Source organism: Hyperoodon ampullatus (assembly GCF_949752795.1).
Source record: "Hyperoodon ampullatus genome assembly, chromosome: 11".
In the NCBI taxonomy this organism is placed as follows: Eukaryota; Metazoa; Chordata; class Mammalia; order Artiodactyla; family Ziphiidae; genus Hyperoodon; species Hyperoodon ampullatus.
In genome coordinates, this window is record NC_136924.1 from 32880695 (window position 1) to 32899930 (window position 19236).

Genomic DNA, 19236 nt, shown 5'->3' on the forward strand with positions numbered 1-19236 from the left:
TGAATGAACATGTGGATAAAACATAGCATCGAAAAGGTAGGTTGTAAGCAAATGGTGAAGAATCTTGAATGCCAAAGTAAGGGATTTGGCCATGGGTACTTTGGGGTTATGAGCAGAGTTTAAATACGCTGTAAATGATAATTTAAGAATAAAATGATGAAGCTATACCTGGTGACTTAGAGCGAGGAGAGACTTGTGGCAGATCACCCAGGAGGTTATTATAGTCGGAGGTCAGTAATGAAAGCCTGATAGAAATAAAATTGAAGAGACAGATTCAAGAAAGACTCTGAAGAAAAGACTGACAAGATCTGGCGGCTGGGCTTGGCTCTGGGGAGCCAGAAACATAAAGGAGCATATAAATGTCCCTTAAAGTTTTGAACCTGGATGCCTCGCAAGCTAAAATTATCATCTCCTCAAGGGTAGGGACTTATTTATAATTCCCCCATGCAGCTAGCAGTTGCTAGTGAAAAGTGAATTTCAGTTTATAGCAAAAAATCTTACTGTGAATCAGTACTGGACTGTGACTGTCCAAACCTGAAACCTGATACTTTGAATGTAATCATTTATTTAGCCAACAGATTATTTATGGGACATACACCATGTTTTTTAAACCTGACCTGTGCATGAAAATTTCCATGGAGCTTTAAAAAAGATCCTTTCCAAAAAAATAAAGAAAGAAATTTTTTAAATCCTGGGTTTTGTTTCAGTATAAAAAAAGAACCATCTGAGGGAATTCCCTGGCAGTCCAGTGGTTAGGACTCTGCGCTTCCACTGCAACGGGCACGGGTTCAATCCCTGGCTGGGGAACTAAGATCCTGCAATCCTAGCAGTGCGGCCAAAAAATAAAAAATAAAATAGTATCTGAAAGTCCACCTAGAGATAGAAAGGAAGGTTTCAGGAATAGCATTCCCTCAGCCTGCAGTGAGCACACACAGAGAGCCCACTGGTGGAAATGCAGGAGGCCTCTGTGTGCCCTTTCTACCCTAGAATCTGTGACCAAGACTGCAATGAAAATAGAGAAGCAAGAGAATGGCTAGTTTGGGAGAAGAAGAAAAGTTAGGTTTAGATTCCAGGATATAAGCATCTAGAGATTCAGCATAGCTAAATGGTTAAGAGCGTGGCTATGGAGCCAGACCCCTTGGGCTCCATTCCTGGCTCTACCACTCCGAAGCTATGCGATGTTGGACAAGTTGCATGACTTCTCCATCTACAAGTGGGGATGATGGTAGACCTACCTGGTAGGGTTGTTAAGGGTTCAGTGAGGTAATACATGGAAAGGTGTTCAGGGCCTCGGTGTGCCAAGGCCCTCTGGGGCGCCCCAGCAGACTCACAATGGCACCACTAGATTTTTTCAGCATTAAAATTTCAGGAGAAGCAGTCATACTTGCCATCTGTCAGGTACCTTGTGAACTACTAGCACAAAGTAATTCACAGTTTCAACGTCTTTTTATGTTCCATTCCTTTCAGTGATTGCTGTGATAAAAAGCACGTACCACATGAAGACCCACACAGGAACCATGAACCAACAAAGTTTGGGAACCTTGGCTTTGCACAGTGTTCGGCACATTAGCTAAATAACATTCAATACATGTTAGTTTTTACAGCCATCATCTCAGTAGACTTTCCAGGGAGCCGTGGAAATGGGAGACCTAGAGTTCAGTGGACCACCTGAAACCAGGGTTACAAGTTGGGTATTCACAGGCAGTAAATGAAACGTGTGAGTGGATGGGAGGTCATACAGCCCAGAGTGGAATCGTGTAGCGCACACACGAGGTTACTGGACAGGGAAGAGGGGCCGTGGTGCTGGAGGAGACACTGAGAGGGCTTAGCATTGCAGAGGGAGGAAGACAGTTTCAAGAACAGATTGGTCTCACGCTTGAGAAGACAGGAGTTCAGGTGTAGTGGGGAGAATGGAAGCCATGTTGGCAGAGTTCACACGAGAGTGAGAAGCAAAGGCAGCAGGGGGGGACTCTTCCTGGAGAATTTTGACTGATACAAAGAAGGGAGATTGGACTATCTCCCTTGTGAATGGTGACACTTTCAGTGTGGAGTTTCATTTAGGGAGTGTTTTTTTAGCTTTTCTGTTTGCCTGTTTGTTTCTTTGTTGTTGAATCGTGCTTTCCAGGAGGAGAGAGAAATCATATGGTGATACCTTGATGCATCGTTTCCCCTTTAAGACCATCCTGTTGGAGTGGGGATCTTTTGGTTTATACTGGAGGAGCAGGATATGGTAACATTTCAGAAATGCCTTACTTTTGGTTTTACTAAATCAGTAAAAGCCCATTCACTACCACTCAAACTAAAATCTGTGATGTTGCCACTTCAGAGGAATGCCTTCACTTACCTGTATGTTTCCAGAATGTTCTCATTTCCTCTAAGCAAACGAAGCCTGGCCCAGTGGCCTAGTGCCTGGCACACTCAGACATTGCTGTTGATCTACTAATAAACTAAATTCTGAGAGATAGGGCTTCCCTGGTGGCGCAGTGGTTGAGAGTCTGCCTGCTAGTGCAGGGGACACGGGTTCGAGCCCTGGTCTGGGAGAATCCCACATGCCGTGGAGCAGCTGGGCCCGTGAGCCACAACTGCTGAGCCTGCGCGTCTGGAGCCTGTGCTCCTCAACAAGAGAGGCCGCGAGAGTGAGAGTCCCGCGCACCGCGATGAAGAGTGGCCCCTGCTCGCCACAACTAGAGAAAGCCCTTGCACAGAAACGAAGACCCAACACAGCCAAAATAAATAAATTTTAAAAAAAGTTAAATTCTGAGAGATAACTAGACTTGTCATGGTGTTACATAAATTCTCCCTCTGGTAAGACTGAAGCTCAGTAACAGTAGCGATAAGTGGTACAAATCAGGAGGTACCATCTCTGAGAGCCTGCTGTGTGCCAGGCTCTCTGAGGCATTTTTGCACACATAGGGGTCTTGACTGACAGGTATTGTTAGCCCCCTTTCACAGAGGAGGAGGCTGAGAAGAAAAGACATGGAGCCAGAATTTTAAAATAGGTTCTTTAACCCCAAGGCTGTACTCTTTCCACTGTAGCGCATGCCTTTCTAAAACTTAAGAAATGGTTACCCGGTGCCACTACCAATCTTTGACAAAGCTAAAAGTAGGTTCTAGGGTAAGGGAGACTGACATGGTGCACTGGTGTCTGAGATTTGTCCTGTGGAGGCATACAGATGTTGAAATGAAGGGGCTGAAAGCTTGGACTCGAGTTCAGCAGACTTGGTTGCTGTTCTTGCTGCTACTTACTAGCCTTGTTCTCTTGAGATTGCTTCCTCATTTCTCTGCTCACTTGTGAAATGGGGTTACTTAGATTAAATTAGGTGTACATGTAGCACGCTTGGCACAGGGCAGGGCTCAGTCAGTAGCTGCTGTTAACAGCGACTGTTGCTTTCATCCCACGTTCTTCAGAAGCATAAAATGTACTTGAAAACATCTTTTTAAAAGTTTTTTTTTCAACCACTCATTTCGCATATTCGACTAAGCAAAGGGGCTCTGCTTTTATGGTTTTGTTTATGTTTTCTTTTGCTTTTTAATATTAACATCCACCTTTTAGGAAGCAAACTCTGTAGCTATCACCTATTTGGAAAGCAGTTAAGAACCAGAAAGAAAACAGGGTCTCTAAGGACCAAAAGCAGATGTTATAGAGCAAGTTTCCTACAGCTCCTTGGAGCACGTCGTGGGCACTGGGGAAAGGAACATCAGCTGGAGGGGAGTCAGGGGACCACTCTGACTCTTGTTTTCTTCGTAGAACTTCACCTACGAGGGTGTTGTGAAAAGCAGACAAGATAACACGAATGTGCGTACTGACCTTTTCACACACAATTCTGAGACTTTGTTATGCATTCAGTACATATTTATTCTGCACTTACATTGTGCCAGGCACTGAATCAGGTACAGTGTTAGCTCTCAAAGAGCTCCGGGTGTAGTAAGGGGTTGGAAAGCATTCAGAGTGTTGAACCTCAGCAGAGGTGGGTGCAGAGTGCCAGGGAAAGCCTGTGGGTGTCCAAGAAGCTTTCAGGGGGAGGCAGCCCTGAACCGAAACTTAAGGCCAAATAGGTATTCCAGTCAGGGAGTGAAAATGCATGTGACGGCCCAAGAGGGCATAGGATGTTCAGAGAACCACAGGAGGTCCAGCCAGCAGAAGGTTAAAAGTAACCATGTGGAAGGCAGGAGGGGGGCGTTAGTAAATTACAATAATAAGAGGGCTTCCCTGGTGGCGCAGTGGTTGAGAGCCTGCCTGCCGATGCAGGGGACACGGGTTCGTGCCCCGGTCCCAGAAAGATCCCACATGCCGTGGAGCGGCTGGGCCGGTGAGCCATGGCCGCTGAGCCTGCGCGTCTGGAGCCTGTGCTCCGCAACGGGAGAGGCCACAAAAGTGAGAGGCCCGTGTACCGCCAAAAAATATATAATAATAATAATAATAATAGCTATACTTACTGAGTTGTTCATATGTTCTAAGCACTGCACTAAGTTTTTTATCTATGGTATATTGGTGAATTTTCACAGGAACCCAATGAGATGTAGGTATCATCCTGTCCATTTCACAGAAATAAGCTCAAAGTGAAATAACCTGCCCCAGGATGCACACCTGTTTAGTGGCAGCACAGGAATTTGAACCCAGATTTTTCTGATTACAGGACCCAGAAAGAATGTTTAAATTATATTCAGTGGTGTATTATGAGAGAGAGCAGAAATAGATCCCCATTCAGAAAGGTTAAAATAAAAGCTTTGGCGTGAAACCTTTACTTCTCTGTCACCCTTTCCTTTAGCCAGATCGCATTTAGGGATCTGAGTCAAGTTAGTCCAGAAGAGCATCAGACAGTGGCCCTGCCACTCCCTGGGTAAATGACTCTGGATCTGTTTCTCATCTTTAAAATGGCAGGAATGATGGAACTTACCTCGTCGGGTTGCTGGGCGGGTTAAATGAGTCTCTATAGGTGAAGCCTTGGTAACAGTGTCTCCTGCATAGTATTGACATCAGTGAAGAGACTGGGTTCCTGTCATCAGCAGAAGAAAGCCAGGTTTTATTTTGAAGATTCATAAATGATGTTTTGCCTGAATTCCCAGATGTTTTATCCTTTAAAATAGGTTCTTAAACCTAAGCTATAGGTTCATAGATGGGCTTGAAGAGGGATTTCTATCAGAGTTTCTCAAAGAGTTCTATGATCTCAAAGAATTCAGCGTGACTGCTTTAAACAGGCCATTAAGAAGTTGCTCTTAGGGCTTCCTTGGTGGCGCAGTGGTTGAGAGTCCGCCTGCCAATGCAGGGGACACGGGTTCGTGCCCCGGTCCGGGAAGATCCCACGTGCCGCGGAGCGGCTGGGCCCGTGAGCCATGGCCGCTGAGCCTGCACGTCTGGAGCCTGTGCTCCGCAACGGGAGAGGCCACAACGGTGAGAGGCCCGCGTACTGCAAAAAAAAAAAAAAAAAAAAAAAAAAAGTTGCTCTTAGAAGATCTTGATATTGTGACACGTATCCTCAAACATTTAAAAAGAGGTTCTGGCTGAATTACAACTTTGTGAGTCACACTTAAGTGGATTTGTTGCTAGTCATTTGCTAGTAATAAAGTATCCAAGTTTTTAAAATATTAACATTTTGTTAAAGGAGAGCCCATGTTATTCTAGATGTAACTACTGTGATTCACTGGCCATACTGTTTTCTTGCACTAGAAAGTCTAGGGTGCAGTTACTAGCCTTGCATTTAGAGTCACTTGGAAATATTTTGATGTCTCGAGATCATCCATTATTTGTGTTATTTCTAACTATTAATGTAGAAAAATGTCTGTTCCCTGGAAAAAATTTAACCCTTAAGTTCAAATTCCAAACTTTGGATCCACAGGCCTGAGTTGCATCTTAGAGCACAATGGTTAGGTTCTAAGGTCAGCACATAAGGTGAAAATTGTCAGAGTTTCCCTTGAAAATCCCTTAGGAAGGATCCACAATGAAGGCCAGCAGTTGCTCAGTCCAACAGAGTGTCAGCCTAGTGCACCTGGATTTTACTCTCTTCACCAGGTGAAGTCATTGGTATATGTTAAAGAGCCATAATTTTATTTTTTAAACTATGTCAGCTCCAAACATCAGAATTACACTTGGGCAGTGAGTTACACACACTGAGGGAGACATACAGGAACTATCTGGGGAAAGCAGATCTCATGCTGTCACACACACTCCAAGGAATGGGTTCTTAGAGCAGAATCACACAGACTAATCAATCCATATCTCCCTCTCTCCGTCTCTCTCTCACAGCCAAACAGAACTTATATGAACTCATGCCTTTCTTTGTAATGCAACCTCATTTTATCTTGGGCCCAGTAAAGGGGGATTTGAAAGGATTAGATCACTTAGAGCATTTGGGGATATGAGGCTGCTACTAAATTAATAAAGGGGATGCAGCACCCAGAACTCACTTGTGTAGCATCTCTGAACATGACTAACTTCACCAGAAGAATACTAAAAATAGGACCTTTACTACTGAAATGAAAGTTTAAAGTAAAGGCCTTGCTGCTATTTTCTTTGTCTGATTTAGGTCAGAAGATTTCACTCTATCCTCCCTCACCAGAATTTCTATTTTTAAAAAATCTTGTATTCGCTTTTTGGATGCTACAACTTCTATTTTGAAAAATACAGAGGGAATAGAAAGGAACTTTCCTATCGTGGCATAACAAATTACCACAAATTGAGCAGTTTAAAACAATATCCATCCATTAGCTCACAGTTCTGCAGATCAGAAGTCCAGATAGGGCTCCACTGGCTTCTCTGCTCATCTCTCACAAGACTGAATCCAGGTTTTGGCTAGAACTGGGTCCTTAGCTGAGGCTAGAGGTCCTCTTCCAGGTTGTTGACAGCATTCAGGTCCTTGCAATTGTAAAACTCATGGCAACTTGTTGTCTTCAGGTTCAAGGCCAACAACAGGAGAGTGTCTCCTGTTGGGTCTCACCTCTTTTAAGGGCTCACTGGATAAGGTCAGGCCCACTCAGGATAATCTCCCGTTGGATTCACTCAGATTCAGCTCACTTAGGGACCTTAATTACATCTGCACATTCCCTTCTGCCATATAACATAATATGATCACGGGAGTGATGCCCCATCGTATTCACCAGTCCTGCCCACAGTCAAGGGGAGGGCATTTTACGGGGTGTGTCCACCAGGAGGCCGAAATCCTGAGCGCCATCTTGGAGTTCTGCCTACCACAGAAGTAACTTGACTGAGTACCTACTACTGAAGCGCCAAACGCTGATTAATTCCCACCTCTGGGAATGGTATTATCCAAGTTTTACTGACAGGGAAACTAAAGCTCAGGGAAATGAAGCCGCTTGTGTAACTAGTAAATAGTATGGTCAGGATTCTAACCTAGCTCTGTCGGCCTCCAAAGCCCAGGCTCTTTCCCTTTTTTCACATTGTCTCTGATAAATCCTGTCCCTTCTCCCTCCCTTTCAATGTATCTGCCTTTCTCCAGCCCCAGTGCCTTGTCTGTAGGCCTTCATCATCCCTCTCGGGCACTCCTGCAGCAGCCCCCCAGCCCCCATCGGGCTTCCTGCCTCCGCGGTTGCTCTGCTCCAGTCCATTCTCCATGGTCCTAACGTGCAACCTGACCCTGTGACTTCCTGCTGAACATAGTTGCATCACTTCTTTCCGGTGGAGTCCATACTCTTTAATACAGGTTACAAGGCATCCATCTCTAAGCACTCCCTGCTTCTCTGAGATCATCTCCTACTTCTCTCTCTGGTGAGTGTTACCACTCTAAGAGCCTAGAACACCCGTAACCACTCTTCACCTGGCTGATTCCACCCAGCTTTCCAATGTACGTTTACCATCACTTCCTCCAGAGGCTTTCTTTGATTTCCTAATTTGTGAGGTGCTCCTAATACATGTTCCTGTAACACCCAGTAGTTTCCCTATAATATTGTCGTATTTTATTATGACATATTTACCTGTCTTTTCTGTTAGGTTATGTGTCTGGTTCTTGGCTGTATTCCCAATGTCTGGCACATAGTGGATGCTCAGTAAATATTTATTAAGAAATGAATGGCAGAATACTTTGGTGGGTTACTTTTTTTCTCTTTCCTTTGCAGTCTCCTTCTTTTTAGTCTCTGTTTTTCCTTCTTTGCCATTGAAATACTTTTAATATCACATGTCAGGGGACTTCCCTGGTGGTCCAGTGGCTAAGACTCCGCATTCCCAATGCACGGTGTCTGGGTTTGATCCCTGGTCAGGGAACTAGATCCCCACATGCCGCAGCTAAAGATCCTGCATGCCACCACTAAAAGATCCCACATGCCGCCACGAGGATCCCGCACATAGCAGTGAAGATCCCGCGTGCTGCAACTAAGACCCGACGCAGCCAAATAAGTAAATAACAAGATATATATATATTTTTAAATATCACATGTCAGAGAGCAATCCACTTCTCATGCGTTTTATTCAGGATCAAATAATTAGTATAAGGTGAAGCTAAAATGGTGAGAAAAAATGGTGGGCCTTTAAACTTTACGTTTCATATGTTTTCCACTATTTTATGCTGCTTGACTGCCTTAGAATAAGATCTGGGCTCCAAAAGCTCATCCTCTTAACTACTCACTGTACCCAGTACAGATACTCAATAAATGCTGGTATATTTTCTACATAATTGAATAAAGTCCTTTATAAGAGTTATGAGACAAACCCCTTTCTTCACTATGTGGATTTGGATCTAACATATTGGGTAAGAGTAGCGATTAATTTTGTAAAGGTAGTTTCAATTTTATGTTATAGCTGTAGATAGCCTTGTGGAATAGAGAGCATTGACTTTTCATAGTCTTATATCATGTTTGAGAAAACATTGTTAAAACTCCTTGCAAGTTTTATTTTATGGCCAAATGTCAGGCCTATGAATAAGCTGTTTTTAAAAGATTAGTCTAAAATTTTTGAAGCTAAATTTATAGCAAACATGGCATAATTTTCATAGCCAAAGAAGTGCTATCTCATTCAAAGCAGTTTACTTTGGAAGACGTTTCAGGGTTGTTTCCATTCTTTGTTTTTTGTTTTGTTTTGTTTTGTTTTTGCGGTACACGGGCCTCTCACTGTTGTGGCCTCTCCCGTTGCGGAGCACAGGCTCCGACGCGCAGGCTTAGCGGCCATGGCTCACGGGCCCAGCCGCTCCGTGGCATGTGGGATCTTCCCGGACCAGAGCACGAACCCGTGTCCCCTGCATCAGCAGGCAGACTCTCAACCACTGCGCCACCAGGGAAGCCCTCCATTCTTCAAAAATGGTTCAGAATTCCTTTTGGAATTAAAGTCTGAGCCATCACACAGCTTTTTTACTGTCATAAGTTTTGGCTAGTCTTTGGCCTTTGAGGATAGTTGTTTTATGAAAAGAACATTAAGAACTAAGGTAAGGGCTTCCCTGGTTATGCAGTGGTTAAGAATCCACCTGCCAGTTCAGGGGACACGGGTTCAAGCCCTGTCCCAAGAAGATCCCACATGCCGTGGAGCAGCTAAGCCTGTGCGCCACAACTACTGAGCCTGCGCGCTAGAGCCCGCGAGCCACAACTACTGAGCCCATGTGCCACAACTACTTTTGCCTGCACATCTTGAGCCCATGCTCCGCAGCAAGAGAAGCCACTGCAGTGAGAAGCCCGCGCACCGCAATGAAGAGTAGCCCCCACTCACCACAACTAGAGAAAGCCCATGTGCAGCAACGAAGACCCAATGCAGCCAAAAATAAATAAAATAAATGTTTTTTTAAAAAAAGAACTAAGGTGAATAAAGTGTGTGATCAGGCTTCATTTAAAAACAAGGTGCAAATCTGAAGTCACGAGACAGGACTGTGTTGTTTGTTGGTTTTAGTTGTAAAATCAGATTCTTGAGGCAAACAGAAGTTTCCGGTAGCTTTTAAAGCACCAACCAACCGTTCATGTCATTATAACGCAGGACCAGAAAAGACTATCTTGGGAGGCAGTGGAGGGCTGATCATCATGTTTTGATACTTACAGATGAGGTTGTAAGGAAAGCCAGACTGAAGACATCTCAGTTTATTAGATAACGGTTACAAAAGGATAACCTTTTCTTTTGAAAAGTAATTTTTTCTGTTACAACATATTTTTTTTCTTTGGCCCATAATGCATAGCCCTGGAGGTCAGGCTAGGTTGTAGCCATTCTCGTGTTATAACTGGCATAGCTGCAGGACCCAGGGAAGTCACTATTTTTCTAAGTTTCCTTTCTCATCCTCAAAATGAGAGATTTGAACAGGTGCTATCTAATGCACCTTTTCAGGTAGGAAAACTTTTTTCTCCTGAGTCTATGGATAATTGTAAAATGGGATGCATAGTAATATATAGTATCTTTTGTTTTATATATCCCTCATTGAACTAGTTTTAAAAGCTCATTTTGTTTTTGTTTCTCAAGAATCATGCATTGCTTTTGGAATTGTCATAAGTGAAGAATAAACATATTTCAGGTAGTACAAAGCAGTTTGTTGAAGTGAAAGAGGTTCGTCTTACGTTAAGTACCAAAGAATTGTCTTCAGTTATTTATTTACTTCTCACCTTGGACCACAAGAATGTGAATAATAAAATAACGATGAACTACAAGTGACAGTCAAAGCAGGATCAGGAAAATTTTAAGATTAGAAATCAAAACCAGAGGAACAATATGAACATAAATTTAGCTCTTGATTTTCTGGCCCCAAAGCAAAGGGAAATTATGTGGTTCTTATTTTCAAAGAAAATGAAAACTAGACACCCCAGGAGAGGTAAAGATTTTCTTAGCACTTAATTCTAACCAAAATATGTAACATTTGTAGGAAGGATGAAGAGCTTTACAAATAATTATCAAGTAGCTGCAACAGCCTGAAAAATCTAAAATTAATTTAGCATGTGGTTTTTACCTTCTAAAGTAAAACTGATACTCATCTCTGTGTCATAAGTAACATAGATTAAAAATTAATTATCGTGTTTAGGAAAGCTGGTTAGTAATTTAGCACTCTTGATGAAAAAGTGCAGGTATCTTTTTTGTTTTGTTCCCATAGATGCAAGGTTGCTCAACCTGTGTTCTAATTAAGTCTTACCCTGTTCTATTTTTATGTGCTACTAGCCAAAAAAGAAGAACATGTCAGCCTACCAGGTGTTCTGTAAGGAGTATCGTGTAACCATTGTGGCTGACCATCCAGGCATAGGTAAGAACATTTCTCATCTTTAGTGCTTTTACTTTCCATCTGTGTCCCTGAAGCAGTGCAGTTAATCCAGTCAGCAGGCAAACTTTTTCCCATAGTATGAAAAGAACACAAATCTCATTTCTTTCCTCAGTTGTGCAAGTCACTGTAGATTTTGTCTTAGTTCACCCCGTCCATAAAGCACAGTACATAAATATGCAGTTGTTTCTTTCCAAGATTCTACAGTTGACCTTTTCCTTAAACTGCCCTCAGTATAGAGTTGGAGTGAGATGACATATTATATTGTTCATATTTGTCTCTATATGGAAATTAGTGAGGTGAGAAGCACACTACACTTCAGGCCTTAGACAAGTCACGTACCCTCTGCACATTTCAGTTGCCCAATGTGTGAACTGGCTTCCCAACCTGCTCACCAGGGTTATTGTAAGGCACACTGAAGCACCGTGAAAGACACAGATGTGCTTTATAAAGCACGACCTCGCTCTACATGTGGAAGCACAGCATTACACATCTGGAAGATCGCTTCCGAGCTGCTCTAGGGAAATTCTTCTTTGTCTCTGAGCTCTCAGAAATTCGGTAAAACTCTAACATCTCTTAATTAGTCAAATTCTCCATAACATATTTTCTCTAACTTAAGTAGATAAGCCTGTTCCGTGGGATCAACTTAAAAGACACCAGAAAGATGCTTAAGGAATAAATCCTTAGAGAGTAGACGTGAGAATTTGAGCCTGTCTCACGGCCACCAAAACAGCCCCTTCCTTCCAGAAAAGAATCAAGGAAAGTGATGGGGTTTGGTTTGGTTTTCTGAAAGACTCTTAAATCTGATCTTCAAGACCCTTTTCCTAGTTTTTGCTCCTATCAGTCGTCTGTTTTGTTTATGGTTAAACCTTTACTGTTTTGGGTTGTTTCTGTTTTTTATTTTATTTTTTTTACTCTTTTATGCTAGATTTTGGGGAACTGAGCAAAAAACTGGCTGAGGTGTGGAAGCAATTGCCAGAGAAGGACAAACTGGTAAGTACAGTTTATTATGGACACACTTTTCATTGCTTTATGCCTTCCAGAATGTGTAGTCCTCCTACACACCATCCCAAACAACACTGAACATAGAAAAAAAAAATTACAAATCAGTGGAAAATGGCTTAGCAGAGGACAATACAGTAGTTGGTGCCAGTTCACTCTACATGAGGATTTAGCTGCAGGGCGGCTGTCTTCTAACCTCATCTTAATTTTTTCCCAACAACCTGATATTTGAGCCAAAAGATGACGTAACTTGGGCAATGAGTTGTGTTAAAAGAGAATCTAAAGTCAGAGGCCTTGACCACAAACACCTACTAGTCAGCTGTGGTCTGAGAACTGAGGAAAGTGGTCCACCTGATAGTCACAGCAAATAATAAAAACATGGGACAATGTTTACTAGGTAAGTAGGTTCCAGGTCATCATCCTCATCAACCATTACCAAATAATAAACCTTCCTGTCAAAAAGCTAATAAGACAATGATAAATAGTCATATTTGAATGACAGTCACTTTCCAATTAGATGATATGAAGGTAGTCTAGGCATTAGAATTACCATCTTGCTTTTTTAAGGTGCAGCTCATCTGGGTGAAAACAACATATATTTTTCACCCAGGTCAATTATCTTTAGTTTCTGTTTTCCGTGTCATTGTTATCCTAGTATTGGTGTTTCCAACTGGAAGGTTAGAAGAAATGTTTAAACCACATGGACATTAGGATGAGCCAGATGTTTCCTCTGTGATTTTACATTTCAACCTTAGAGTGATCACAGAATCAATGCTGCAGTGTGACCATTAGCACTGGGGGGTGTTCGTGGTCCTCTCCTAAGATACTACTGTCACCGCTATCTGAAGCCTGTTCACTGACCCTCCAGCTTAAAAGTTAACATTAACTCTCTGTCTGCTCCCCTCCACTGTTCCCTTTCTTTTCTTCATTCTCCTCTTCCATGACTGCTTTCCCTTTTACCCTTTTGCCCTTTTAAATTTATTTGCCCTGATCTGATTGCAGATTTGGAAGCAAAAAGCTCAGTATCTGCAACACAAACAGAACAAAGCAGAAGCTACAACTGTGAAAAGAAAAGCATCCAGCTCAGAAGGTTCCATGAAAGTGAAAGGTAGTGACCACATCCCTCTCCTCTTTTCATTCTTTTCCCTAGAGCACTGTGAATTTTGCTTCCTCACTAAGAAATGGGGAGAATAGCCTACATTAGAAGAAGATCTTGATATCCAGATATTATTACTGAATATTAAGGGTTGCCAAAAAAAATTAGAAAATGTTAAGTCAGAAGTCAGCAAGCTTTCCTGTAAAGGGCCAGAGAGTAAATATTTTATTTTTTGTTTTTTATTTAATATTTTATTTATTTATTCGGTTGCACTGGGTCTTAGTTGCAGCTCTTGGGCTCCTTAGTTGCGGCATGCAAACCCTTAGTTGTGGCATGCATGTGGGATCTAGTTTCCTGACCAGGGATCGAACCCGGGCCCCCTGCATGAGCTTGGAGTCTTAACTGCTGTGCCACCAGGGAAGTCCCTGAGAGTAAATATTTTAAGTCTGAGGGCCATATGCCTTCTCTGTCATGTATTCCTCTTTGTTTTTTCTACAACAACCATTTAAAAATCTAAAATCATTCTTAGTTCACAGGCCAATACAAAAACAAGTCATGAGCCAGATTTGGCCCACAGTCCATAATTTTGTTAATGCCTGGTAGAGCTCATAAAAAGGGAAAATCTGGAAGAACATTGGCAAGTTTTCTCTCTCTATTTCGTCTCTGTTCTCAGCTTCCTCTGCAGGAGTACTGTCACCCCAAAAGAAATCCCCACCCACCACCATGCTGTTACCCGCCTCGCCAGCCAAAGCCCCTGAGACAGAGCCCATCGACGTGGCTGCTCATCTCCAGCTGTTGGGAGAGTCCCTGAGCCTCATTGGACACCGCCTGCAGGAAACCGAGGTGAGGGCACTGCCAGCAGCATGACTCCAGTTGCTTATGTAATTTGAATCCACTTACTCATTCCACATACATTCATTGAGCAACTACTGTATGCTGGGTTATGCCAGGTGCTCAGGATACGGTGATAAAGAAGAGAGATGGTGGGGCTTCCCTGGTGGCGCAGTGGTTGAGAGTCCGCCTGCCGATGCAGGGGACGCAGGTTCATGCCCTGGTCCTGGAAGATCCCACATGCCGCAGAGCAGCTAGGCCCGTGAGCCATGGCCACTGAGCCTGCACGTCCGGAGCTTGTGCTCCACAACGGGAGAGGCCACAACAGTGAGAGGCCTGCACACCACAAAAAAAAAAAAAAAAAAGAGAGAGAGAGATGGTAATAGAAACATATAGAGATTTGGAATCCACCTACTGGCTCTCAAAGTTTACACTAATACCGTCCTATTGAAACAATGGCACAAAAGGAAATTAGACTACCCTGTAACTATTTTTTCCCCAGTTTTACAGAGATACAATTGACAGATAATCCTGTAACTCATTTTTATTTTTTAAAAAGACAATGGGAAAAATGAGTACAAATCCCATAGAAGCTTTGATCATTTTTATTTCTAAGAGAGTTTGGATTTTTCTATGCATTTCCAGCAAGGTTTTTAATAGACAGATTAGACTGTAAAGGGGATTAAGTGTTCCTCTACTGCTTTGAAAGTAGGTAGCAACTGGGAGATTGAGGTTCTCAAGCTCTTCATTACTCTGCACTTGAATCATACAGTGCTATGTACCCTAAGGAGATCTGTGTCCTTTTAAGCTTCAATTTCAAAATCACTTAACCTGCAAAGCTGTCATGTTCCATTTCTATTACCATATTCAATTTCTAGTCATATTTCTCCCTGGCTAACTCAGTAAGTAGTGTAGTATTTCAATTTTCCACTGGGTCCTAATAGGACATTTCAGCAAAGAAATCAGTCTGAATTACTAAAGCCATCTCTAAGCTGAGAAATCAGTGTAGGGATATAAAACTACTCACTGGCTTTTATGTGGAAGTTGAATTATTATTCAACAAATAAAATGCCAAAGGCCACAAGAGATGAAGCTTTGTCTAAGTTCTTTGGCTAGTTTCTCAAAATTTAGTAGGTGTCAAAACAGCTATTTTCTTGTAGGCCCAGATATTTGAATGGATATAGATATTTCCAGAATAAAATATTCTGGGATCCTTATTTATTTTTCATATTTAGACATTCTTATGTTTCCTAAAAAGTTAAAATTTTAAATGATTTGTTTTTTTCACCTTCCATATTCCAGATTTTCCCTGATGTTTCCATTGAGTTTAACAAATACTTGTTGAGTACTTAGGCATTATTCCAAAAACTGGGGGGAGTAGAAATTATGATGATTTTGTATCCTCAGGAAACTTACAGTCTAATTGGAAAGATAGAATAGATAAATAATTAGCAAATAAAACAAGCCAGCATCTGTGAGCAGTTGCTGTGGGAGAGTTACATGTACATATTGACCAGAAAAGGGAAAGAATGTTGCAGAATCTCTAGTCCCCTTTTTTTTTTAACATAAGGAACAGTCTTATTACAATATAATTCACATACCATAAAGTTTACCCTTTTAAAATGTAGAATTTAGTGGCTTTTAGTATATTCACAGATTTGTGGCTCCATTACTACTGTCTATTCCAGATCATTTTCATTACCCCCGAAAGAGACCCCATATACATCAGCAGTAATTCCCCATTCCCCCTATACTCCACTTTTTCCCAGAATTTAATCATTTGTGTATATCTTCACAATTTTGCCATTTCCACATACCACTTTATACTGTTATTTACTTTGTATTTTTTTAATTTTAATTTTATTGGGGTATAGTTGATTTACAATGTTGTGTTAGTTTTAGGTGCACAGCAAAGTGATTCAGTTACACATAAACGTATATTCTTTCTTTTTTAGATTCTTTTCTCATATAGGTTATCCCAGAATATTGAGTAGAGTTCCCTGTGCTATACAGTAGGTCGTTGTTGGTTATCTGTCATATATAGTAGTGTGTGTATGTTCACCCCAAGCTCCTGAGTTATTTGTATTTTTATTTAAATAAATTTATCCATGCTTTCACAATCATGTCCTCGTTATCACAAGTGAGATACTCTAATCTTTTTTCTAATGTACCTCAAAATGGATGTATATCAAATAATTAACGTTCACCTCTACGCCACCTGAAATTAGTAAATGTACTACACTTTAAGGAACACTGATTTATACAGTTTGCTCATTTAAAGATTGAATACCTGAAACCTAATGAAATTAAGTGACCGTTATTACAAGTTTACACAACTCGCTGTGACCAAGCACAGCTTGCCCCACTTCTCAGCCTGCTCTCATTCTGTGGCTTTGTGCCACCTGAAGCAGTTACAGCAGCACTCGAGAGCAGAGAGTTAGGGGGTCAGGAGAGGCTCTGTGAAGGGGATGTGGGGTTCCAGCGGGACCTGGAAGGATAAGCAGGGCTTGGTATCACGGAGATGTTGGAGAGAGACATCGTAAACCAAGAGAACATCTGCTTCTCGGCCCTGGAGTTTTCTGCAGAGATGGGTCAAAAGAGACCCAGTGGGGCTCTAGACCCCCCATTCCCACTTTAACCAGATCTTTTAGCTGTTTTATATATTGGGGTTCCACTTAACGTTTTATTATTTCCAAAGGGGTTTATTGCTAAAATGATGAAAAACTAGAACATCCAATGCATAAGGTAGAGGAAGGCTGAATATTAAGGGCATAGCCCAAACTACAGAGGGAAGTGACTGCTCAGGAACTACCGGAATTTTTTGAGTAGGGAGGAATGATCAGAGCTCTCATTTGGTTTTCACTGAGAATATCTTCTATTTTAGATTGGGAGTGAAAAGAGACCAGAATTAGGGAAAAGTTACAACAATAATCTAGACTAGACATGACAAAGATTTGAATTTAATTTAACAAATATTTATTGAGAGCTTGCTCTGTGCAGAACCCCAGTAGTTATTGGAAGGATATAAAAATGAGTATGACTTGGTTCCTGCTCTCAGGTTGCTTATTGGGAGAGTCAGACATAAAATATTAGCTATCATTAACTGTAGGGCAAAAGTATGGAATAATATTACTAATTGCTGTCTTCCGTTGAATGCTCACTCAGGCAGCTTTGGTTCAGAATGCTGTACATGCATCCTTTCCTTTAATTCACACTGCAACTTTGTGAAACAAAATTTGTGTTCCCTTATTTTAGAGAAGGAAAAACAGGCTTAGGTTAAGGAAATTTCTCTAGAGTTTAGCCCATAAGTGCTGAAACAGAGCCTTGAGTTTGGTGGCATGACCTCAGGGTCCATGCTTTTAACACTTTGCTGCCTGCCTTGGAAGTGGGGGGAGACACTGGACAAGGAGAATGAAGGGAAAGAAAAGTCAACGGTGGCAAGGCCTTGAGACTGGGCAGATGTGTGAATGGTGGTGATTTTAGCAGAGGAAGGGATGCTAGGAGGAAGGGCAGGTTATTTCTCTTTACCGTATGTTGAGATTGAGAAATATCCAAAATGAAAGCCCTAGCAGGCAGCCAGAAAGGCAGTTTTGGAGATGAAGATGTTGGTAATAGTAGTAATCATTATTGATACTTTCTGAGCACTTCCAGGTGCCAGGCACCACCCCAGGTACTTGATGTCTCACTTAATCCGCTCCGTGCTACAGATGCTGTCAGTACTGTGTTTTTCAGGCACAGCATAGAAAGCCGCTTGCCCCTCTCGGTGAGTGGGATATAGCCAGGTTCTCGACCCCGCATCTCCAGCCCAGAGCTCATTCTCTGAAGGACGCTTCTGTGCTGCCTTCCTAGGTGACATATCCTCACAGTACTTCTGGTTGAAGCAGATTATACAAGAGCTGGGCAGCATTATTTGTAGCAAGCAATCTTATTTGTTATGTCTTTGAATCACAGAGATACAAACAATATGCATTTTATAAGTTAAATTTTAAAAAGAACAGAAAAGTGGTATCATCCACTATCCAAAAAGCCACATACGTGGAGAAGTGTGTGTGTGTTTGTGTTAAATGTTAATGTGTAGAATTCTCATGGTTATCACATTTGAGCTATATTTGTGGAGTTCATAAGAAAAATACTTTTGCATACATGATCTCCACAAATCATCTTCCCAGCAGGTATCCAGAATAGATGAGGCATTTTTTACGATTTTTCAGTATAGGTTTTTTGGGGTTTTTTCCTACCGTTCCTAAGTGACTAACCTAAGGTCTCACAGAGGGTACAGTGGATTAGGAATATAGAAAGGAAACCTGGGAATGTATTCCTATCAAAGCAGAGACCTTCCATTTCTGCCACAAGTTTCATAGAACCACCCAGGACTTAAAGAACCGTGCAAGGAACTCACCCAGAACCTGGAGGGAGCCTCAGGAGTGTGATTCAAGCTGCAGTCCTCTCCTGTCACACTCTCCTTTTCAGGGCATGGTTGCTGTGTCCGGCAGTTTGTCAGTGCTTCTGGATTCCATCATCTGTGCGCTTGGCCCCTTGGCGTGTCTGACCACACAACTACCTGAGTTGAATGGCTGTCCCAAACAGGTCTTGGTGAGTTTTCTTGTTTCCTGGGATTTGGGGGGCCAGACCCCTTGAGAGCCAGAGAGGCCCTGCCTTAATGAGCCCTATCAAGCACAAGCCCATAAAGCTTCCTGGATATAGCGTTGCCATAGGCTGTCGGCCCATGGAACATGACACTGAGTGTTGAATGCATGCCAGGCTTTCAGTGAAATAGCAAACACGCCATTTCCTAAGATTTCTCTCCTTGGAGAGAAGCGTTGTAGCCCTTAAGGTACTGCACCTCCTGTGTTGCCTATTTGCTCTTCCAGAGACAAAGAAAGTACAGGAGTCTCCTTCCTCTATTTTACTAGGATTAATGGGAGAAGTCAGCAGAAAAGCTCCCAGCATAACAGACAACGGCGTGACATCTTCTCTCTCCCTGTTTTCTCTAACTCTAGATTTTCTTTCTCATCTCTCTCCCTTGAACAAAGAAATATGTCTCAGGGAACTAAGGTAAAATACTCTTCAGCTGAACCTTTTTCCTTTGTTTTTCAGTCAAACACACTAGACAACATTGCTTACATCATGCCTGGACTGTGA

General features: G+C 42.2%; 1 protein-coding gene across 1 annotated transcript in view; it reads left to right on the forward strand.

The window, feature by feature from the left end:
* Positions 1-19236, forward strand: part of HMGXB4 (HMG-box containing 4) — a gene marked incomplete at its 3' end in the record, with an annotated part of 29923 nt that extends 10687 nt beyond the window's left edge. Inside the window, exons 6-11 of the mRNA XM_079715475.1 lie at positions 11069-11150; positions 12094-12158; positions 13170-13275; positions 13937-14106; positions 18565-18687; positions 19192-19236. Of these exons, the coding sequence (XP_079571601.1) occupies positions 11069-11150; positions 12094-12158; positions 13170-13275; positions 13937-14106; positions 18565-18687; positions 19192-19236 (591 nt within the window). The remainder of the gene's footprint in view (positions 1-11068; positions 11151-12093; positions 12159-13169; positions 13276-13936; positions 14107-18564; positions 18688-19191) is intronic.